Source organism: Sorex fumeus, unplaced genomic scaffold (assembly GCF_029834395.1).
Source record: "Sorex fumeus unplaced genomic scaffold, SorFum_2.1 ptg000047l, whole genome shotgun sequence".
In the NCBI taxonomy this organism is placed as follows: Eukaryota; Metazoa; Chordata; class Mammalia; order Eulipotyphla; family Soricidae; genus Sorex; species Sorex fumeus.
The window spans coordinates 4,000,065-4,022,801 of record NW_026606104.1 but is presented as its reverse complement, the minus strand read 5'-3'; the positions used below and the strand labels follow the sequence as shown (position 1 = coordinate 4,022,801).

Below are 22,737 nucleotides of genomic sequence, written 5' to 3'. Positions count from 1 at the left end.
GACACAGACACAGATGGGGACGAGCCGGCGCCGCGGGGTCAGGCGCGGCCAGTCCCCGCTTCCCGGCGTGATACATTCTAGTGAACTTCAAGGAACGGGGCGAGGAGTAGAAAAACAACCCAGCGGTCACTCCCCGGGCCCCTGCGGGCAGCCCCCTCTGCCTCCCAGTTCTCACTTCTGCTTTTGATTCTGCCTCTGGACCCCACCCTGAGCTGCTTCCCCAGGTCACGCCTTGAGGGGCCTGTCGGTGCCCGGCCCCGGGGAACTGGCACTGTCGCTCTTCTTCCGCCGCAGGCTCTCGATCCAGCTGGAGCTGGAGCGGGTGGTGAAGCTGGAGAGCGCCAGGGAGCTGAGACGCATGTTCTTGCCCGACATGATGAGCTCCCCGAAGCCCTCCTGGTGGGAGAAGGCATAGCCGGAGCGCCGGGAGCCGCCGCGGCCCCCCCGCCGCAGGCAGCGGTGCTGGGCCTTCTGCTTCTTCCTTACCAGCTGCGTGTAGCGGACCTGGCGGGGACACGGCACAGATGGCCCCACAGCGGAAGACCCCGACCCCACGCAACCCCATCTGCTGCAGCATGCTCTCGGCCGCCACCTCTGCACTCCCCTCTCCGTGCCCTTCCACCCATACACACGCACACACGCGCACACACACACGCACACAGAGAGGGCACAGTCGAATGTTCACCGTGTACACGCACACGCGCACAGGGCACAGCCGAGTGCTCATCATGTCTACACACACACACACACACACACACACACGCACACATACACAGGGCACAGCTGAGTGCTCACCATGTCCACACGCACACACACACACCAACACACACACACACACACACGCACATACAGGGCACAGCCAAGAGCTCACCGGGTCCGAGCTCTTGGCCCCACCACCTCCTCACCCCCTCTCCGTGCATCCTCCACCACACATACACACACACACACACACACACACACACACACACACTGAGGGCACAGCTAGGTGCTCACCCTGTCCGCAGACACACACACACACACACACACACGCACAGCCAAGTGCTCACCGTGTCCAAGCTCTCGGCCTCACCACCTCCATACCCTCCTTTTCGCACCCCGCAGCACACACACACATACACAGGGCACAGTCAAGTGCTCACCGTGTACACACACACACACACGCACGCACACACGCATGCACACAGGGCACAGCTGAGTGCTCACTGTGTCCGAGAGGTCGGGCTTCAGGCTGAGCCGGAGGAAGCGAAAGGCGACCACAGGCAGGATGCAGACGGCCGTGGTGAGTGCAATGGTCAGCCACACGGCCGGCTGCGCCAGCGTGTTCTGCGCATTACCTGCAAAGCAGATGGGAGGCAGTGGCTGGGAAGGTTCCCGAACACTGTCTGGTCAGCTGATGGACCCCCCTGGCCCAGTCTCAAGGCTCGTCTGTGGGCCCCAAAGAGAAATGTCCAAGTGTGATTCATGTTCCTACGTCACCCCAAACTCTGACTTGGGCCCTTGTCTCGTTTGTCATTTGGGAGGGAATGGGCTGCCCACAGGGTGCTCAGGGCTCACTCCTGGCTCTGTGCTCAGGGCTCACTCCTGGCTTTGTGCTCAGGGCTGTCTCCCGGCTCTGCACTCAGGGTTCATTCCTCGTGGGGCTCAGGGGACTCTATGATCGAACCTGGTTCAGCTGCAGGCAGAGCAAGTGCCTTCCCCTCTGTGCCACCCCTGAGGCCCTAGAGCCTAGTTTCTTAAATTGTGGGTCATGGTGCTACATGGGATCTGGTGACTTAATGTAGGATCACAAAAGTTTTATCTTTAACTTTACTTCTTACCAAGAAGTGTTGACTTGGGTACTTACATACCCAGGGTCATGTAAAGATTTTCCAGGTGATGGGCAGTAGCCAATAGGACAGCAGTTGGGCACTTGTTAACAGCCAACCTGGGTTTGATCCCTGACACCTGAGATCCCTGACCCCGAGTCCCACCAGGAGTGACTGTTGAGTGCAGAGCCAGGAGGGGGCTCTGAGTACCTCTGGGGATGGACCAACCTGCCCCCAATGCAAAAAGCAAGAAATGAATACTGGGGTGAAAAGTGGTCACAGGGGCAAAGTTTACAAAGTCTGTGCTCCGGCAGTGCACTGCCCCTCCTCCCCTCAGTGTCCAGAGCCGCTGGCCCTCCTCTCCTCAGCTGGAAACCAAACAGGGGCCAGGGAGCCAGCTCAAAGGGCTGGAGCTCGTGCTACGCGTGCAGGAGTCCCAGTTCTGACCCTCCAAACCCCAATTACCACTGGAATGACCCCTGGCCCCCTACGACCCTGAGGCGGGAGGGATCCCGGCGCACTCTAGGTGTGGCCTGAACACAAACGGAGACACAACCTGGCAAACCAGACCCCGCCCGGACAGCCTGGCATCCAGGCTTCCTGCCACCACATGACCTTTTTATTGCTTGTTTTGGGGCCACACCCAGGGCTGCTCAGGGGTCACTCCTGGCTCTGCACTCAGGGTTCATTCCTGCGGTGCTCACGGACCACATGGGGTATTTGGAATCGAACCCAGGTCAGCCGCATGCAAGGCAAGTGACTTACTGCACTATCGCTGCAGCCCCAGCCCCCTCAGAGTCCTTTCACACTTTCTGGGCCCCCTCACTGTGTCTCCCTAGAGGGATCCCCTGGCTCACCCTATCCTGCAGGCTCCCTGGGGTCCCCTGGAGCCCTGCCTGCTGCCAGGAAAGCTGAGGGCGAGCCCAGTGCCGCTGCCCAGGACCACCCTCCAGAGCTGTGCTGATGCTCCCAGGCCTGCCGGCCGGGGCCCCCAGGACTCACCCACAAAGCGAAACTGGTTGGGGAACATGCCGAAGAGGCCATTGCTGTGCATGGCGAAGAGGATGGCGAAGTAGACGGCGAGGCTGCCCCAGATGAAGAAGTGGTTGATGGCCGTCCAGTAGCCCGTGTCCAGCCCGATCTGGGAAGGGCAGAGTTGGTGTTGGGGGGCTCTTGCCTGGGGCCGGGGTCGGGGGCAGGGGTCCCTCCCTACAGCACGCCCCCTCACCTGCACGCTGACCACGATGACCAGTGACGTGGCCACAGTGACGGCGAAGGACTGGTAGTCGGCCAGTTGGGTGCCGTCGTCCCGCGTGGCCTCGGCAAAGACGCCGTAGGGGATGAAGAACATGAGCACCGACGTGTAGATGCCTTGGGCGATGCAGATAAAGAACTCCCGCTTGTTGAAGAGCAGGTTCAGCTGCCCCGGCTCGTAGAGCTTCGGGTACTCCATGCTCCGCTGCTCCGGGACATCCTGCATGGGTGGGTGGGCGGGCGACTCAGAGGCTGCTCCAGGCCCAGCCGGCCCTGAATGCACCCTCCTGCCGCCTCTGTCTCTGATTCTCTCACAGCCAGCCTGAACCCTCCACAGGCACCCCAGTAAATCTGCGTCCAGCCCCGGGGATCCAGGCAGCTCAGGATCAGGGCAGCAGGCACATGTGCTACATGGCACACCCTTCCCATCTCTTCCTCTTTTTTTTTTTTTTTTTTTGTCTTTGGGTCCATGCCCAGCAGTGCTCAGGGTTTAACATGTGGTTCCAGGGATTTGAACAAGTGCCTTCCTTCCTGTACCAGCTCGCTGCTTTTAATAGTTGGCGGGGGAGTGGTATTTGGGTCACACCCAGCAGTGTTCAGGGCTTACTCCTGGCTCGGCACTCAGGGATTACTCCTGGTGGTACTTGGGAGACCATATGTGGCGTCGGGGATTGAACCCAGGTCAGCTATGGATAAGGCAGACGCCCCACCCACCACACCATGCTCCAGCCCCAAAGTCCCTTAACTTTTCTTCTGCTCTCCTCCCCAACCCATCTCTCTGGGTCCCCAAACTCCTCATACCTGATCGAAGACCCCCATAGCCAGGACAGGGAGGGAGGTGTAGACAATATTATAAAGGGTGATGAAGTACTGGTCGTAGACCGTCTAGGAAGAGAACAGAGAGGGCACTGAGGGGCTCAGGCACTGCGGAGGGCGCGCATCTAAAGCAGCCCCTCCAAGAGTCGAACCTAGGGGCGGAGGCCAGGCACAGGCCCTCCCTCCCGCCTCTCAAAGGCCGGGCACCCAGGGAGCGCGCTTTACCTGGGCCGAAAAGCCACAGAAGAAGCCGAACCAGAAGTGGACCATGGTGAAGGCGAAGTTCTTGTAGAAGAAGTAGCAAAGGAACTTGCACATGCGCAGGTAGGACCAGCGCCCGTGCACCAGCAGGAGGCGCTGCAGGAACTTGAACTGGGAGAAGGAGTAGTCGGAGGCCAGCACAGCCTGGATGCCCTCCTGGCCGCTGATGCCCACTCCAATGTGGGCTGCTGCAGAGACAAGAGATGCGGGGAGGGTGAAGACAGACACAGCCTGGGAGCTCAGCAGGCCATAGTGGTCCCCCGGCCCCGCCTGGGGCCCCCACTTTATTTTGGGGTTTTATATCTAGGTTTTAGGCCACACAGTTGTGCTCGGGGCTCACTCCTGGCTCCACACTCAGGCTCACCCCCAGGGGCTCGGGGGACCCTCCACGATGCTGTGAGCTAGGCAAACGCCCCAGTTGCAGGCTTCCGCCCTGGCCCCCACTTACTCTTGATCATGCTGACGTCGTTGGCGCCGTCCCCGATGGCCAGCGTCACAGCCTTCTTGTACTTCTTCACCAGCTCCACCACCTGCGCCTTCTGCAGGGGCGTCACCCGGCAGCAGATGACGGCTTTGCAGGCACACGCCGTCTCCAGGAATTCCAGCTCCATGTCGGCCTCCAGCGCATGGGCCTAGAACACAAAGCCTCGAGAGCTTCATTCACACGGAGCCAGCAGCACCCAGCCCCTGTGAAGATGGCAGTCCCAGCCCCAGGGGTGGGGCTCGGTGCCTGTGTGGGTGGGGGAGGTTCCAATGGCCAGGGCTCAGTCCTTGAGAGTTGGAGGTTCCTCCCCCATCCCCCAACAAAAACAACAAAATGGTTGGAGTGATAGCATGGCAGGGAGGGCATCTGCCATCATGTGCTTGACCCGGGCTCACTCTCCAGCATCCCATGTGGTCACCCAAGCACCGCCAGGAATAATTAATTCCTGCGCACAGAGCCAGGAGTAACCCAAGCATTGCCGGGTATGGCCCTAAATAAAGCAAAAACAAACCCCAAAAGCTGCCTGCTGAAAGCCCTGTGAGGTTGTAGCACTTACCAGGCTGTGGCCGTTGATGACCAGGGCGTACTCCCCGGCCACGGCCTCCAGGACGGATGTGAGCTTGGAGGCGGAGAGCTGCTCCTGGTAGCTGAAGCCATTGCCCACCGGGCGGGATGAGTCCATCATCTTCTCCCGGGCCTTCCTGCAGCAGGGAGAGAGGTGGTCTCAGGGACGCGGGCCGGAGGCAACAGACGCTCGGGCAGTGCAGGCCACGGGTGCCCGCCCACCTAGACCCACCTGAGCTCAGCTCGCACTTCCAGGACCGTGTGGCCTGAGACGACGAACACCTCGGCCATGTCGTCTGTCAGCATCTTGCAGGAGTAGCCGATGTTCACGGCCGTCTCTACCGAGAAAGAAGGCGGGAGCTGTGCTGAGGGCAGCCCTGCTGTGCTATTCCCACGGCTGCCCAGTCGGTCCTGCCAGCGCTCACCTTGTTTGTCCCCGGTCAGCACCCAGATCTTGATGTTGGCCAGCGTCAGGAGGGCGATGGTCTCCGGGACCCCCTGCTGGAGCTTGTCCTCAATGGCCGTGGCCCCCAGCAGCTGAAAGACCCCCGGGGCTGTGGAGCCACTCCCAAAGACCAGCCCTCACGGCCCACCCCTGCCCCGGCCCAGCCCGGCCCGTACCACCATGTCGCTCTCCACCTCCTCGTACACTCTGGCTAGCCTGTCCTCACGGCAGTCCTGAGCCAGGCTGGCCTGGAGCCGGCGCTCGGCCCACTCCTCATAGTACTCCTCATCCAGATCCTTGTAGGCCAGCAGCAGCGTCCTCAGCCCTTCCCCCGCGTACTCCTGGGGGCAGGGTCCAGAGGCGCCCATCAGCCACTCCCACACACACACCAAGAGCCACAACCACCTCCCCCTGGCCCCCCGCACACCTACATTCAGGTGGTCAGAAGTGGTGTTGAGCAGGTCGGGGCTGGAGGGCTGCAGCCTGTCCAGCAGGATCGTGTCGGCCCCTTTGCAGTAGAGACGAATCTTCCCTTCCGGGTTCCGCACTACGAGCAAGGTAGGGGCCAGAGAGTCCAGAGAAGGCCAGGCAGGCTAAGATGCCCCCCGGAGCCGCGCACGCCCACAGGACCACCCAGTGCCCGCCTCACCGATGACGGACATCCGCTTGCGGATATTGTTGAAGTCCAGGATGGCCAGCAGCTGGTAAGTGATGGCCGTACCCAACTCATGCACAGTGATGGTTTTGGGGGTCCGAGAACGGAAGACAAAGCCGAAGTTCCTGGCTGCGGTGACCAGTGCCCCCTCATCTGGGGATTGGGCTTTGTAGTACAGCTCCCCTGGGAGGGACCCACAGGTTGCCTAAGTGCTTGTGGCCCTTCCCGGACCCCTTCCCTGCACCGAACCCCAGAGTCTGCACCACCCCCAGAGCCAGGCTGGGGACCCCCCCAGTTCTGCCTCACCCTCACTCTTCTCCTCCGACATCACCGTGTGACACAGGGACAGGAGCCGGAAGAATTCGTGCGTGTGGGGGTCCCCCATCTTGACCGCCTCTAGAAGCGTGGGGTCCCAGAACAGGAACTTTTTGTCTGCCAGGGGGTTGAAGGAGAAGTCGACGGGCTCAGGCCTCTGGAGTGAGAAGACGGAAGTTAGGGAGAGGGTCTCCAGGCTGGCCTGTCCCTGTCCACCCTGAAGTACCACCGCGGGAGGGCTCTCGAGCCCGTTATTAGGGTTGCGGTATTCCAAATTAACCGTAATAATGACCCAAAATCGTGAAGCAGATTTCTCAATCAACATAATTAGAGTGTGAAATGCATCACTTCCATAAATGAGATTAAGAAAGCTTTGTGGACCCTGCTTCTGGGGCTCAGGGATGGCCTAGGGGCTGAACACAGGCCTTGTGAGTGGATGGGGCTTGATGTCCCATAACCTGGGGTCCCCGGCAGCCTCACTAGGAAGAACTCACCAGCATGGAGCTGGGAGGGCCCCTGAGCGCTGCCAGGTGTGGCCCCCAAAATAAACAGACCAAAGTCCTGCTTCTGTGGCTCCCCAGCTTCCCTGTCACCCAGTCCATAGCACAGGACCCCGCTAAACCGAGCACTGCAGGCCAGGCTGACCTGTGTAATGGGCACGCCAGGGGCAGCTGGACCTTACCTCTCCAAGTTCAGCTTTGTGCCCCAAGACATCGAACACGTCACCTGTACACAACGGGGACACCGGAAAGTGGCGTCAGAGCCCAGGAGAAGCCTCCAGGCCGGGAACCCTCCAACCCAGGCCCGTAACCGGCACCCCAAGCCCTCAGAGCCCCAGGACCAGAGCCCTGGGCCCCAACCCCAGCCCTGCTGTCCCCCACCAGCTGCCTCCTAGGCCACGCCCGACCCCTGATGACAGAGGCCTCCCCTGCACCTCCTCCCCAGGGCAGACTAAGTCATGCAAGGGCTGTGGGCTGGGCTGGCACTGAGGGGCAGTTTTCAGTGGGGCTCCCCAGGGCCAGGCCAGGCCTCACACAGCACCCCAACGGCTCAGCCACAAGGCCAGAGCAGCAAAACCACAGCGGGAAGGTCATGGTCACATTCCACAGACCCACAGGGGCCTGAGCAGATGACTTGGAGAGAATCTGGACTCCCAACATGGCAAACCTTGCACACGGCCAACCCAGGTTCAATCCCTGGCATCCCATATGGTCCCCTGAGCATCAGGAATCAGGAGTAATTCCTGAGTGCACAGTCAGGAGTAACCCCTGAGCACTGCTGGGTGTGGCCCACCCTCCCTCTCCCCTCAAAATAATCAAAAACAAGGGGCTGGAGCGATAGCACAGCAGGCAGGGTATTTGCCTTGCACATGGCCGACCTGGGTTTAAGTCCTAGCATCCCATATGTTCCCCCGAGCACCGCCAGGAGTAATTCCTGAGTGCATGAGTCAGGAGTAAACCCTGTGCAACACCGGATGTGACCCAAAAAGCCAAAAAAAAAAAAAAGAAAAAAAAAGAAAAACAAGAAAAGCTGATATCAGAATGGGCTGAGTGGAGGGAAGGGGGAAGAATGTGAGACGCTGTGGGCGCCTGGCGTACCGTAGCTGCGACCATGGATGGAGCACTTGTTGAACACCATGATGTTCTGCGTGAGTGTGCCTGTCTTGTCCGAGAAGATGTACTCCACCTGGCCGAGCTCCTCGTTCAGCGTGGTGGTGCGGGCCTCGGCTGGCGTCCGCTTCTTCATGCAGAACATCTTCTTGTCCCAGTTGATGAAGTAGCTGTGGCCCAGGCGGATGACCTCCACGCTGTGCGGGGACACAGGGAGCGGCTTGGGGCGGGAAGGGGATGTGGGAGGCTCCACCCCTCAGGCCACGGGCCCTCCGCTGGGGTGGGAGAGAACGAGAACGGAGAGAGAGGAGACGGCAGGTGGCAGCGACAGACACCCTTGTGGGGGGGGGCAGGGCGAGGAGGCCCCCCAAGGTGGAGGTGGCGGAGCCCTGTCCCCCTGAACACTCCAGGCTGCCTGGGGCGGAGGGCCTGGGCGGGTGGGGTGGGGGCAGCACAGGCGAGGAGCAGGAGGGCGCAGGGATGGACACTCCAGCCGGGCTTACCTCAGGGCTAACAATATAGAAACCATGCAGAGAGAACGAGAGAAAGCGCGAGGGGAGGGAGAGAGAGAAAAAGAGATCGTGAGGGCGCTGCGCAGGCCTGGACACAGGTGCCCCTGGGTGGGGATGCAGCAGCGTGGACAGAGGCGCCTCTCACTCCCGGGGTACCCAATCCTGGCTCTGTGGCTTTCGGAGACACGAGGCAAACGGCAACGCAGCCGCCACTGAGAGCCAGGGACGCAGAGCCTGGCTACAGTGGCTGCAGATGGCCATGTCCCTCACAGAGTCCGGCCATGGTCAGGGCCACTGGCACCTCCAGGAAGGATGCCGAGCCAGGGGTCCCAGGCAACTCTCAGGAGCCAGGAGCCAGGTATCGCACATGATGGGGAGATGCTGGCTATGTGTCCAGCGCCCCCCACCCCAGCACACACTCCATAACCTGGAGACACAGAAGGGTCTCCGAGGTACTACCACGGGGCTCCCAGGGAAACGAGACACAAAACACCAAGAGCAAAGCAAAGCCCAAAGATGGAAAAAAATCACAATGATACTGTAACATGGAAACCTCAATTTTGTTTCGGGGCCACACTCAGCAGTGCTCAGGGCTTACTTCTGGCTCGGCACTCAGGAATTCCTCCTGGCGGTGCTCAGGGGACCATGTGGGATGCTGGGGATCAAACCCGAGTCGGCCACATGAGAGGTAAATGCCCTCCCCGCTGTCCTACACTCTGGCCCCTGACTGCTTTTTTTACTGCTGTTGTCATCGTTGTTTGGGGGCCACACCAGGCAACACTCAGAAGTCAGTCCTGACTCCTGTGTTCAGGAATCACTCCTGGTGGTGCGGGAGGACTGAACCAAGGGCGGCCATGTGCAGGGACGAGTACGCAGACTGCTTCCTAAGAGGCTTAGGACTTTCTCTGCCAGACTGAAGCTCCCAGAGGGATGGAGACCCACTCCCGACACAGCCAAGTCGCTGCCTTGTGGTGCTTCAGGCACAGAGCAGGCCTGCAGGGAACAGGCGCAGATCCCGCCTGGAGGTCCCTGATGGGGAGGGCATGGCGCCCAGAGGTGCTCGCAACCCATGCTCCTAGAAGTCCAAAGACTGCTCCTTCCGAGAGAAGCCTGCAGGGAGCCTGAGGTGGGAGCAAGGGGGCAAGGGGGCGCCCACCTGACGTAGAGTGATATGGGCACCACGGTGTTGAGGATGATGATGTACGACCAGAAGGAGAGGAAGCCCGAGAAGAAGGCGCTGTCCACCGCCTCGTCCCAGGGCAGGTACACCTGGAAACGCGCCCCCACCTTGTGCTCCCAGATAGCATTGCCGATGGCCAGGATCACGCCCATGCAGACAAGGAACCCAAAAATCTGGGGAAGAACAAGAAGTGGAGGTTACGTGCTGCAGCCGTCCAAAGCAAACCTCCCACCGGGCACCACTCACTCGCACCCGCTCCTTGGAGATCTCAGGCTGGAGGCTGGAAAGTGAGCACTGGGGGAGGTGCCTGCCCTGCATGTGGCCTTCCTGGGTGTCATCCCAGCACCATAGAGGGTCCCCGAGCACCACCAGGAGTAAGCCCTGACTGCAAAGCCAGGATCAGGATCGAACACCTCCAGGTGTGCTTCAAAATTAGCACGGTAGCACTGTCCTCCCATTGTTCATCAATTTGCTCGAGCGAGCACCAGTAACGTCTCCATTGTGAGACTTGATGTTACTGTGTTTGGCATATCAAATACGCCATGAGGAGCTTGCCAGGCTCTGCCGTATGGGCAGGATACTCTCAGTAGCTTGCCGGGCTCTCCGAAAGGGATAGAAGAATTGAACCCGGGTTGTCCGCATACAAGGCAAATGCCCTACCCGCTCTGCTATCACTCCAGCCCCTCCAAAATTTAATATAAATAAATACATTTTTAATATAAGTTTTGGCAATGTTGATGATCTCATTCAGATTGTTAAAAATAATAATAATCTGAGCCACAGTGACAATACAGCAGGTAGGGTGCTTGCCTTGCACACAGCTGACCCAGGTTTGAGATCTGGCACCACACAGGGTCCCCTGAGCACTGCCAGAGGGATATCTGCCCAGAGCAGAGTAAGCCCTGAGCACTGCCTGGTTCTCTAAGCCTGGTCTCCAATTTTTTAAATGTAAGTTTTAGCAATGTTAATTATCTCATCTGGATTGTTAAAAATAATTTTTAAAAGGTATCCGGGGACATAATTCGCATCTTCATGAATATAAAGTTTTCGATAGTTAAAAATCTTGTAACTTGGGGCTGGAGCAATAGCACAGTGGGTAGGGCATTTGCCTTGCACGTGGCCAACCCAGGTTCGATTCCCCGCATCCCATATGGTCCCCCGAGCACCACCAGGAGTAATTCCTGAGTGCAGAGCCAGGAGTAACCCCTGAGCATCTCTGGGTGTGACCCAAAAAGCAAAAAAAAAAAATCTTGTAACTTGTAGGGACCGAGAGAAACAGTATACTGTAGGGCACTTGTCTTGCACTTACTCAAGCCAGTTTTGCACTTGGTCAAGCCAGCATCCCATATGGTCCTTTAAGCACTGCCAGGAATGATTCCTGAGTGCTGAGCCAGGAGTAACCCCTGAGCATCGCTGGATGTGGTCCCCAAACCAAAAATCTTTAAAAATAAAGCCAAGAATCCCATTCCTATGCCCAGAAGGTGGGTGTAGTTCAGCCTGCGCTGGGAACCATGATAAGGCCCCCCACCCCCGACTCCCCAGGCCACCAGGGGGCAGTGCACACTCACGACGCTGCAGCCTTGCAGACCCTAATGAGACACGTCTGCCCCCGCCCCCAAAGACTAGCCCCACCTCTGCACACAGGTGTACAAACTGGGGGCAGGGGCATAAAAAGGGGAGCAGAAGTTGACAAGGGGGGCTGGAGTGATAGCACAGCGGGTAGGGCGTTTGCCTTGCACGGGGCAGAGGCAGGTTCGATTCCCAGCATCCCATATGGTCCCCCAGGCACCACCAGGGATAATTCCAAGTGTATGAGCCAGGAGTAACCCCTGTGCATCTCCGGGTGTGACCCAAAAAGCGCAAAAAAAAAAAAAGAAGCTGACAAGGGGCTTCATAAGCAAACAAGAGATGGGGCCAGGAACTTTGCCTTTGGGAGCCTCTTAGCTTGGGAGGTCGGGCACCACCCTCAGCTCCAACCTCCACGTGGAGAACCCCCTGCACTTCTCCCATCAGAGCCACACAAAAGCAGAGGAGACTCACCCTGGGAACTAACTGACCCCAGAATCAGAGAAGGGAAGATCCCTCTCAGCTTTTGCTTCATGCAGTTCCTAAGCTTTCGTGTGGTGGACGGGAGTCTGCCCTGCAGTGCTCAGGGACTGATCAGGGTGGGCCGCATTCACGGTAAGCACCTGAACCTATGTTCTCTCCCTCCCTCTGTCCCTCTTAAGCTTTTTCCTTTCTTGGTTCTTGGGTCACACCTGACAGTGCTCAGGGCTCGGTCCTGGCTTTGTGCTCAGGGATCACTCCTGACAGGGCTCAGGGGACCACATGGGGTGCTGGGGGGTCGAGCCCTCTCTGTAAGCACACTATCCACTACGCTATCACTCCAGTCCCCTCCTAAGCAGTTTTAAACAATGTCTTCCAAGTCTAAAGGAAGCCTGAAAGAAACACCGCCTGCCTTTGACTGAACTGCCAAAAAGATTCTTTGAGGGTGTTTTTGTTTTTTCTTTCTCGTCTGGTTTTTGAGCCACAGTCAGTGATGTTCAGGGGTTTACTCTAGTCTCTGCACTCAGGAACTACTCCTGGTGGTGCTCAAGGGACCATATGGGATGCCGAGGATGGATCCTACGTCAGCCGCCTAGAGGTAAACACCCTTCTCGCTGTACTGTCGCTCCAGACGCAATCTGAGGTTTTCTTTAAAGCCCGATGACCCTGAAGTCTCACTGGGGGTTGGGAGACGGGAGCCAAGGACAGAGCCCAGAGAAGGAGCAGTGTCAGGGCCAGCGCCGTGCGGAGGGACCTTACCCAGAGCACCAGTGTATTCATGAGACGATCGATACTGGTTCTCTTGAACTTTGTCCGGCCACTGTTCTGCATCAACTTCGTGTCGGGACCTGGGAAAAGGGCAGGGAGGGCTGGAGCAGCTGCGCACGCGCGGCAGCTATGCCCCGGCCCCTGGCGCCAGGCCTACCAGGGAGGCTCACCCGCAAAGACCACCAGCCCGAAGCACCACTCCGTATTACGCAGCACGCAGCCCCGCAGCAGCAGGTTCTGGCTGCTCAGCGGGAACTTATTCTCCTTCCAGTACAGGGTTCCACTGAACTTGTCCAGCTTGTTGTTGGGGGGTTCGCAGATCACCTCACCTGGACGGGACACACAAAAAGCTTCAAGGGGCGATCCCATACACGGCTGGACTGGGAGACCAGGGGCCAGTGGGAACACCGCGGAGGAGAGGGACAGTGACCTGCACTGCCCACACCTGAACCCACGGGAGTTTTACGGGTTTTATTTAGGGGAGGGACATGCTAGTGGGGGACTCGAGCCACACCCGGCTGTGCTCAGGGCTTACTCCTGGCTTTGTGCTCAGGGACCACTCCTGGGGGACCCTATGTGGTGCCGGGGATCAAATCCAAATCAGCTGTGAGCAAGGCCAGCTGCTTCCTTTCCTGCTGTCCTGCCTCTCTGGCCCCTGGTTCAGCTCTTGAGAAAGAAACGGAGCAGCATGAATGAAGACAAAAGCACCCAGCCGGGGAGATTGCTGCGGGGGGGGGAGGACAAGCCCGGCGGCAGGAGCCCCCTGGTGATCCCCAGTGCTGTGTGCCACCCTGGAGTGGAGAGAAAGCCCAGCACACAGCCAGATATGGGCACCCCGCAAAGAAAAGTGCACAGACCCTCGGCTGCATTCTGCACAAATGAGAACACAGCCGCAGTGATTCCTGCTGGAGCCTTATCTGGGCCACAGAAGACCAGGAGCAAAAGAGAAGCCAGGGACTCGCTGAATAAATGAGGTATTGATTCTATAAAATATTAACACCACTATTAAGAAGAACGTGGTAAATTTCTTCCATCCTAAGATGCCCGTGGTGTATTTACTAGAGTAAGAAAGGCAGGCTACAGAGGCAGGGTGGGGTGGGGGGTGGGGGTGGGAGGGATATTATCCATGGTGGTGGAAAGTGGGCACTGATGGAGGGATGGGTATTTGATCATTGTATAATCGAAACCCAAGCACAAAAAATTGTAAATCTACAACTGTACTTCACGGTGTTTCACTAATGAAAAAAAAAAAAGGCAGGCTGCAGAGACCTGGGCACCGTCTGATACCAGTACTCGACGTGGCTGCGAACACAGGCAAAATGTGAATGAGCCTTTACTGATGGCGGGGAGTCCTGCCGCCTGAGCAGGACAGGATGCTGTGGGTCTGGTAGGTAGAAGGGCAGAACATTATTACTACCGATGAACAGTGAGAGAAGCCTGACTCTCATCAGGCTGGCATGCAGGCAGCTGTCAGGCGCAGAGCTCCAAACTGACCTTCGGCTCACAGGCAAGGGGCCAGACAGGTAGTACAGGAGTGAAGGCACTTGCTTCGCACAGCTCTGACTGGATTTGATCCTCGGCACCACATAAGGCTCCCCAAGGCCCACCAGGAGTGACCCCTCAAACCACGCCAGGAGTAAGCAAGCCCTAAGCACAGCAGGTGTGATGCAAACCCCCTCCATCCAAAATAAAGTACGAGGGGCTGGCACGACAGTACAGGGGGTAGGGTATCTGCCTTGCACGCAGCCAATCCAGGTTCAATCCCCACCGTCCTATATGGTTCCCTGAGCACTGCCAGGAGTAATTTCAGAGAGCCAGGAGGAACTCCTAAGCATCACCAGGTGTGACCAAAAAAGGCCTAAATAAAGAAATAATAAAGTACAAGGGGCTGGGAATGTGGCTCGCTGGCAAAGTGCTTGCCTCACATGTGTGAGACCCTGAGTTTGATCCCTGACATAAAGGGGTGGTGGCTGAAGCGTAGGGGCAGTGAGATGGCTCTAAAAGCAGGCAGTCCCTGGCACTGCACGCCCCAAAGCACCACCCCCAACTACAGGCACAGTCCCAGAAGGTGGGACTCCCAAGTACAGACCCAGAGGGGCTCCCCAGCACTGCAGGGTGTGGTCTGGTCATAAAAGCAAGCAAGAAAGATTTAAGTATCCAGCTAGGATTTGGCATCTCCTTATTGCCTATTCTCCTACTGAAACTGATTCTACATTAAGCAGGCGAGTCATTTTATGTTCACAGAGCTTCAATTTCTTAGTTACAGTAACCCGAAAACTTAATTTGAATCAAGAATCGAGGACTAGGGGCTAGAGCGATAGTACAGACAGGTAGGGCACTAGCCTTGCACATGGCCACCCTGATTCCCATCCCTGGGATTCTATATGGTCCCCAAGATCTACCAGGAGTGATCCCTGAGCCCAGAAGCAGAAGTAAGCCTTGAGCACTCCCAGGTGTGTCCCCTATCTTCAAAGAAGGGGGTAGAGTGCAATTTAAATCCCAAACCCAAGCCCTCCCTCCTGCCGGCTGCTTCTCCCAGTCACTCACCGTCAAACTTGGCGAGCTTACTGAGGTCCCCCAGCTCCGAGGTGACAGGGATTGCCTGGCGCACTTTTGTGTTGGTCTCTCTGCAAGGACAGTGTCCCCAAGTCCTGGTTCCCTTCTGCACCCCCCAGAGCCAAGTTTGGGGGCACCCAACACCACCAGGGCTGCCTCCACACCTCCCCAGAAAGTAACATGAGTACACGCCCAACAGGCATGCTCTGGAATGGGTGTTCCAAAAGATAAGCCTCATCCCGAACCTTCTGGCTCTGCATGGACTCACCCATCGAGCTCGGCGGTCTCGATGTAACACAGCCCGTGGGGCTCGCTGCTGGAGAGGAGCAGGAGATCCGCCTGGAGGACAGCCTCGTGAGCAGCCTGCGGGGCCCCTCCCACCCCCCAGCCCCGACACTGTGACTGTCCTTCTGGCCCAGAGCACCAGGATGGCTAGAAAGGAGGTGGCCGCGGGGCAGGGGGTGGCCCAGAAGCCCCGCTCCACTGAGGTGCCATCCCCGAGTGGCAAGGGCCAACAGGAACAAACAAAAGGGGGGACCCCAGCGGCCACAGGGCACCTGGTCCCTTACCGCCACAAACTGGTTATTCTCGAGCTTGATGATGTCGCCGACACAGACGTTCATCCACTGCTCCTGCTGCAGGCTGAGCGAAAAGGAAGAAGAGCGTCAAGGACTCTGGGGAGAAGCCAGAGGATTTCTCTGGGGCGCCCCATCCCTCCCCGGGGCACTCACATGCCGTTAATCAGCACCTGGGACTGGCGGTTGTTCACCTGGTTATCACTCTTGTGGCGGAACTGGAGGGCAGAGGAGAAACTTCAGAGCAGCCCGGCCCCAGGTGCATTTGGTTCACCCCCCTTTACTGAGAAAGCACTCTGCAGGCCAGCCTGGAGATTAACTTACCTCCTTCCCTACCTCCTCCCTTCCCTTCTTTCCCCTTCCCTTCCCTTCCCTTTTTTCCTTCCTCTGTCCCTTTCTGGTTTTGGGGATACACCTGGTAGTGCTCAGAGCTTACTCCTGTCAGGGGTCTGTGATCAGAATCACTGCTGAGGAAGATCCAAGTGCTTGGGGGACCATATGGGGTGCCCAGGTTAGCCACATACAAGGCAAGTGCCCTGCCCACCGTACCATTCCTCCAGTCCCCAAGCCCACCTTTTAAAAATTAACAGAGGTATTCACCCCAAAGAACACACAAGTTCCAGTGGCTGAGGGTGAGGAAGGGCGGAGTCACACACTCTGGCAACATGGGCTTCGAGGACCCAGAGCCTGTGTAGACCATCCTGCAGACACTCCTCTGGGAGGTGCCCCCACTCCTGCTGCCCTCTTCCTATTCAGCCCACAATGGCCAGGATGCCCAAGGGGCCAGGGCAGGGGCTGAGACTCACATAGTCATCGGTGGCATCTTTAACAGCTGTGATGGTGAGGACAAGAACCAAAGGCACGATGGTGGTGAACCAGGACAGGGACGAGATCTGGGGGATCAGCTGCGGAGGCCAAGAGCAAAGGAGTGAGACTGAGAGGCCTGTGAGCCCCACCTTCTTCCACCTCCTTCCACCTCTCCCTGCCCCCCAGATGTTTACCTCCTCCCAGATTCTGTTTGGTTTGGGGTAGCAACCACTTACCTGCAGGATGAGAAGGAACAGGAAGTAGGTATTGGCGACTTCCTGGAACTGCTCAAAGAGGTTGACAGGCAGGAAGGTGAGAACATTGTACTTGGAGGTCTTGATGCAGTTACTCTACGGCATTAGAAGAGAAGACGGTGAAGCAGCCGCTGAGCCCACCCAGAGAGACCAGCACTGACTCAGCCCCATCATCCCCTCACCTGGGGGGACAGGAGGTGGCAGGGGAGGAGAAGAAGGAAGAGGGTGGGGAAGAGGAAGATCCAAGGAGTCAGTGGCTCCAGCACGATTGCTTGGGCAGCGGGGAAGGCACTTGCCTTTGATCCCAGCAGCACACAGGGTCCCCAAAGCAAGTCCAGGAGTGATTTTAGAGCACCCTGGGTGTAGCTCAAAAACCAAAAATGGGGGCTGGAGCAATAGCACAACGGGTAGGGCATTTGCCTTGCATGCGGCTGACCTGGGTTCGATTCCCAGCATCCCATATGGTCCCCTGAGCACTGCCAGGGGTAATTCCTGAGTGCAGAGCCAGGAGAAACCCCTGTGCATCGCCGGATGTGACCCAAAAAACAAACAAACAAACAAAAAACAACCAGAAATGAAAAAAAAAAAAAAAGCACAGCAGCAGATGAAGTAAGGAGCTGCCCCCCACTGCATGCATGCCTGTCACCGTATGCCACGTCCCCTCCTTGTTTGGTTTTGGTTTTGGTTTTTGGACCACACCTGGCAGTGCTCAGAGTTTATTCCTGGCTCTGAGCTCAGAGATCACTCCTGACTGGGCTCAGGATACCATATGGTATCCTGAGGACTGAACATGGGTCAACTGCATGCAAGGCAAGCACCCTACCCCCTGTACTATGGCTCTGCGCCCCCCACTTCTGACTTGGGATCGGGGAACTCAATGCTCTGGGCTACACTTCTTCCACATTTTCCACCTGCAACCCCTTTCCATGTCCTAAGAAACGCAACAAGATCACCAGCAGAAACTCCGGACTTTCTGTGTGTGGTTACTGCACGTGTTCAGGGACCCTCTGCAGCTTCCAAATGTCTCTCGGGCCCCACATCCCTGTGGGTAAACCTGCGGGTTAAGAAGTCAGGGCTAGGACACTCACCGCATACTGGAATTTCTCATTGTACTCCCGGTCATTGGCCCGCGCCCGCCTTTCTTCTTCTGCAATGGAATGATGCTGAGGTCAGAAGGGGCAAAATGAGGCTCACTCCATACTGTGGGGGTTCTGCTGAAGGCCCAGGGATCTGTCTGAAGATTCCCAGAGCTCCCTGGATCTCCCATCCAGTTCACCTTTCACATCCTTTGCCCACTCTAGGCTGTGAAGACAGGATGCTACACCTTCCCTTCCCTCCTCTCTATTACTCCCCTCTTCTCTCCTCCCCTCCCCTGCTCTCCCCTCTACCTCTTCTCATCTATCAGTAAACGCACCTTCCCCTGGGGGTGGCTAAGGGGACATGGTTAGCAGCTTAGCCATTAATGGGTTAGGGCATCACTGCAGGAACAGGAGCTGCAGACACAGAAATCGTGCTTTCCCCGGGGAAACTCCAGCTTATCCAGCCCAGGCACTGACTCCCCAAACCTTGGGACTGGGGTGGCACAGGAGGCAGAGGGTCACTGTGCCCTGGAACTGCTCTGCGGCAGTATCTCAGCCCCACGTGTGAGCCCCCCCTCCAGGAGCCTCCGCTTGTCACATGCCACCAGCAGTGCCTTCTGACTGGCCCTCAATGACATCACCTTCTTCCAAAGCCCATCTTCCAAGAGGGGAAGGGCAGGGTTGGGGATGTGGGGTTCCGGACCGCAGATGAAGGAGGAGATAGCGGCCAGGTTTCCCCCTCTCATCGGCAATCACTTCCCACTGTGGGGAGGGGGTAGGGGCTGTGCAAACCCTCTCCTGCCCCTCGGCAGACCCCAGACCCTGGGCATTGAGTTCCGGCCCCAAGCACGGCGCTATCCTGCAAGGACCCACTACCACTTGTCACCAGCCACCCCCACCTCGAAGCCGGACCAGTCGGCGCTTACTTAGCACCAAGCCTGCTTTCCCCCTGCGTCTTCTTCTCTCCCCCTGCAGAGCTCACCTGGGCCAAAGCATCCTCCAGCTGCGCCTCCCCTTCACTGCCCCAAACTCCCCCAGCGCCGTGCCCCGTGCCCTTAGAAGGAGGGGGACGGCTCGGACCCTGGCAGGCGGGACGCTGGGTCCTCACGGGAGCTGGGGACAGCGCTGGAGGGAGAAACTGTGGCGGCCCTGGGGCTCCCGGTCGCTGGCTGCCTCCTACCTGGCCCCCAGGACGTCTTCGTTCGGCTCCAGGAAGCGGGCGCCCAAGCCCACTTCTCCGGCATCTCCTTGGGGACCGTCATGACGCCGGAATGCGCGGAGCAAGACGGACAATCCGTCCGTCCGTCCGTCTGTCCTTGGCCTCAGCGGTACCGTGGCGGCGGCCCCCGGGCGAGGCCCAGGCGCTGCGGAGGCGCAGAGGGAAGCCCTGGCTGTCGGGCGCGCGCCCCGACAGCAGCCTGGGCCATGCCCGCCGCGGCCGCCGGCCTCGGGACGCCGCCGCCCCCTGCGCCGGCCCCGCCCGCCGGCCCCGACTGCGGCGGCCGCGCCCGCCCCGCCAGCGCCGCGTAGGCGACCAAAGCCCCGCCCTGCTTCCCGGGTCGACCAATAGGGATGAGGCTCCTCCCGCGTCGTCCCGGCAACCTCCTCAGACCCCGCCCTTCCTCCCGCCCTACAGGACCGGGGGCGGGGAGAAGCGCGGGCACTGGCCGGGCCCCAGCTTCCCCGGCCCAGAGGGTCCAAGTTCCAAGTTCGGGGGCCTGGAAAAGATGCTCAGCATCCTCGCCAGAAGTCAAGGGCAAGAGTTGGGTTTTCTAAGCAGACCTAAGAGAGACAAGGGCTGCGCCCAACCTTGTGGAGGTCCCACACCGTTCCCCAGTCACCCTCTGCTGAGAGCTGAGAGTCCGTCTTACCTGGGGGGCGCTGCTTTGCACACAGTGCCATCTCACCTGGCAAGGTCCCGCAATCCCATGGGAGACCCTGCAGAAAGGTGACAGACAGGTGAAGTGGGCAAGCTGAGGGTGACCCCTCATGCCCCTGCAGACTCCTCCTGGGGGTGCTCCTCCCGGGGCCCCTGAAATCACACACCCTCACCGAGGGGTGCATGGAGCTGACTAGGAAAAGCATGTCCTACAGGGGAAGGTGGGGGACAGGGAGAGGAGGCAGACTGGTGGGAGGGGCACGGCGCTCCGCTGCCCACCCCATGTGGCTGTCCCCACGCGCCCTGGCGCCGGAGCAGAGCTGGTGTTGACTGGAAAGCTGACTTTCCAGGGTGGGGCTGGGGGTGCCGGCGGCCAGGAAGCACCTGGCAGAACCTCAGGAAACAGAGTGGGCCGGCTCCACCCTAGTCAAAAACACTTCTGACCCCCATCCCCTTCTCTGGGGCTTCCCTGAAGGCCCCTTCAGAGGAGCTGGCCTCACTTCCTGCATGGCAGTCCCCAAACCACTTCCTCCCGTCTGGGTCAGCAGAGGGGTCTGGGCGCCCCTGGGTCCCTCCAAACCCAGTGCAGTCATGAGGGGGTTCAACTCCCACGCACCTTCCCCTGTCACTCTGAACACCTAAACTGTCATGGACAAGACCAACTCATGGAGCCAGACTGGCCCCAAGGGAAACTGTCTGCCAGGTTCTGAGCACTTCAGTCACTCCTCCACCTAATAGGCACACCCTGCCTGCCTGTCAGCACCAAGAGGTACTAATTGTCCGTCTGCCTGACCTCCTTAATTACAGGCTCTGGCCGGCACCCATGGCCAGTGCTCCCCGCCACGAACCCACACTCCCCTCCAGAAGGCACAGCAGACAGGCAAGACCCGGAACTTTTCTCCCCCTAACCCGCCCCAGCCCTGGCTGCTGAGGGTGCCTGGCTGGGCAGACAAACCTCATCCACATTTCAGAGATGCCAAGCCCTGGGGGGGAGGGGGGGGTGAGGCCTCCACCCAGGCTAGAGTGAGTCATGGAGGGTGGGGAGCAGAGGGAGAGGTGAGAGATGTGGGGTGGGCAGAGCCGGTCCTGGGTAGCAGCTGGGGAGCCTTCTAGAAACACTGGGTTTTCCCAAGACCCAGTTTTGGGTCCCGTGCAGGAGTTAGTGACCGAACCGAGTTTTGGAGGAGTTTGGACCCGGATAGGGAGGAAAGCAGTTTTCCCCTCTAAGATTCCGGAAAGGCTGAGAGTTGGCCTGGTCCCAGACCTGACCGCCTCTGGAGGAGGGGGGCACACGGGGAAAGGAGCGGAGGGGACACCCCTTGCCCGCTCCCCAGCCTCGCCCGCCCAGGTTTTCTCAGTCCTGCAGCCCATCCGCCACGTGGCCCAGCCCCCCGCGGCCACACTGGGGATAAAAATAGCAGCTGGGGTGGCAGACAGCCTCACCGAGGGAAGGGCCCGCCCGGGACTTCCAGTCCCAACCTGGGGAGGGACCCCCGTTTCCGAGGAGGCTGGCAGCGAGGGCCGCGGGCTGGCCCGGTAACTGCGAGACCCCCGCTCATCTGCCACCCGTTCCCACCCTGACCCCTCCCAGCTCCAAAAGCAGAACCGGGAGCAGCACCCCTCGCTCCCGCTCGTCCCCGTTGCAGAGCACCGGAGCTGTGCCACTTTTCAGAGGCACAGCTCCCTAGGCCGGGGCGCCCCAACCCTCGGACCCAGGACTCTCTCGGCCGCGCTCAACTCTGGGCGCCGCGCCCCCCTCCCCGCTGCCCCATAGGCTGCGCGCGCCCTCGCGCCCCAGCACCCCATCCTGCCGCCTCCCGCAACCCGGGCAACCCATCCTGTGCCCTCCGACGGCCTCCAGTTCTCCCCCCTCCTCGAGCACCCCGCCGCCCCGCACCCGGGCTGCACCCCATCCGCACCCTCCGGCGGCATCGCGCCCCCCGCCCTCGCGTCCCCCCCACTTCCCGGGCCCCGGAGCCTCACCTCAGCGCTCGGCGCCCGGCGCCCGGCCCGGCGGCCCCGCGGCGTCCATGCCGGGGCTGCGGCGGGGGGCGCTGGGCTCCCCGCGCGCCTCCCGCCCCCCAGCTCCGCCGCGCTCCGCCGGGCTCGGCCCGCTACTTTGTGTCACTTTCGGCCGCGGCGGGGCGGAAGTGACGAGCGGCGCGGGCGGGGGGCGGACGGGATTCGGGGGGCGGCGGGGGGCGGGGCCGCCATCTTTGTGCGGGGCCGAGCGGGGCGGGGGGCGGCCCTGACCGCTCGGAGCCGCCCCGCGCCGGGATGAGAGAAACGCGGAGCCGCGGCGGGGGTGCTCGGAGACGTTTATTGCTCTGGAAGGGCGCGGCTGGGGCGCTGCGGGTGCGCGGAGGGCGGCTCCCGGGAGAGCGGCGGCCCCGCCGGAGGCGCCCGGGACCCCCCACCCCGAGGCGGCCGGGACCCCCCCCACCCCACCCCGAGGCGGCGGTGCTGCGGGCTCCCCGCGCGGGCTTCCCGCAACCACCCCCGCCCCGAGTGCGGCCCCGCGGGGCGCCGTCTCTCCCGGGGCGTACGCGGCTACAGCGCGAGGGCCCGGCCGTGCCTCGGTTTCCCCCGGCGCACGGCCGCACGCACGCACGCAGGCGCACGGGGCGCCCACCGGGTGCGGGGCTCCCGGCCCGATGGCTCTCCGGAGGCGGGGGCTGGGGGGGGGGGGCTCGGGGCGCGCCTACGCGGTTCCGAGAGCGGAGAGTCGGGCAGCAGGAACCCGGCTAGCGAGGAAAGCTCGGGGTCACGCGGCCGCGGACCCCCCTCCGCCCACCGCCCACCGCCCACGCGCTGCACGGCGGCCCCCCCCCACCCCCGCCACCCTGCGGGAACCCGAACTCTTCCCGCCCTG

General features: G+C 60.0%; 1 protein-coding gene across 2 annotated transcripts; it reads right to left on the bottom strand.

Annotated features, from left to right (window-relative positions):
- Positions 1-203: 203 nt before the first annotated feature.
- On the bottom strand, positions 204-21,998 carry ATP8B2 (ATPase phospholipid transporting 8B2). 2 transcript variants are annotated; one of them, XM_056122684.1, is made up of 28 exons: positions 21,849-21,998; positions 19,858-19,924; positions 17,996-18,054; positions 16,890-17,003; positions 16,653-16,751; positions 16,003-16,064; positions 15,841-15,913; positions 15,540-15,610; positions 15,263-15,342; positions 12,886-13,044; positions 12,707-12,795; positions 9,878-10,074; positions 8,198-8,406; positions 7,282-7,325; positions 6,591-6,756; positions 6,279-6,467; positions 6,061-6,176; positions 5,806-5,970; positions 5,610-5,721; positions 5,417-5,522; positions 5,177-5,321; positions 4,585-4,768; positions 4,101-4,324; positions 3,861-3,944; positions 3,034-3,279; positions 2,808-2,946; positions 1,204-1,334; positions 206-504 (listed from the first exon to the last, which is right to left on the bottom strand). In XM_056122684.1, exons 2-28 carry the CDS (start codon positions 19,886-19,888, stop codon positions 226-228), a joined length of 3,573 nt encoding a protein of 1,190 aa, XP_055978659.1. In that variant the 5' UTR covers positions 19,889-19,924; positions 21,849-21,998; the 3' UTR covers positions 206-225. The 2 variants fall into 2 exon arrangements, with proteins under 2 accessions (XP_055978658.1, XP_055978659.1); XM_056122683.1 differs by lacking the exons at positions 19,858-19,924; positions 21,849-21,998 and adding an exon at positions 19,167-19,446 and having other exon boundaries at positions 204-504.
- Positions 21,999-22,737: the final 739 nt, after the last annotated feature.

Coding starts and splice junctions, on each gene's coding strand:
- ATP8B2 (XM_056122683.1), bottom strand. CDS start 19,248: ATGACGGTCCCCAAGGAGATGCCGGAGAAGTGGGCTTGGGCGCCCGCT. Junction 18,055..19,166: donor GAAGACGTCCTGGGGGCCAG/GTAGGAGGCAGC, acceptor ATTCCATTGCAG/AAGAAGAAAGGCGGGCGCGG. Junction 3,280..3,860: donor CTATGGGGGTCTTCGATCAG/GTATGAGGAGTT, acceptor CCACCCATGCAG/GATGTCCCGGAGCAGCGGAG.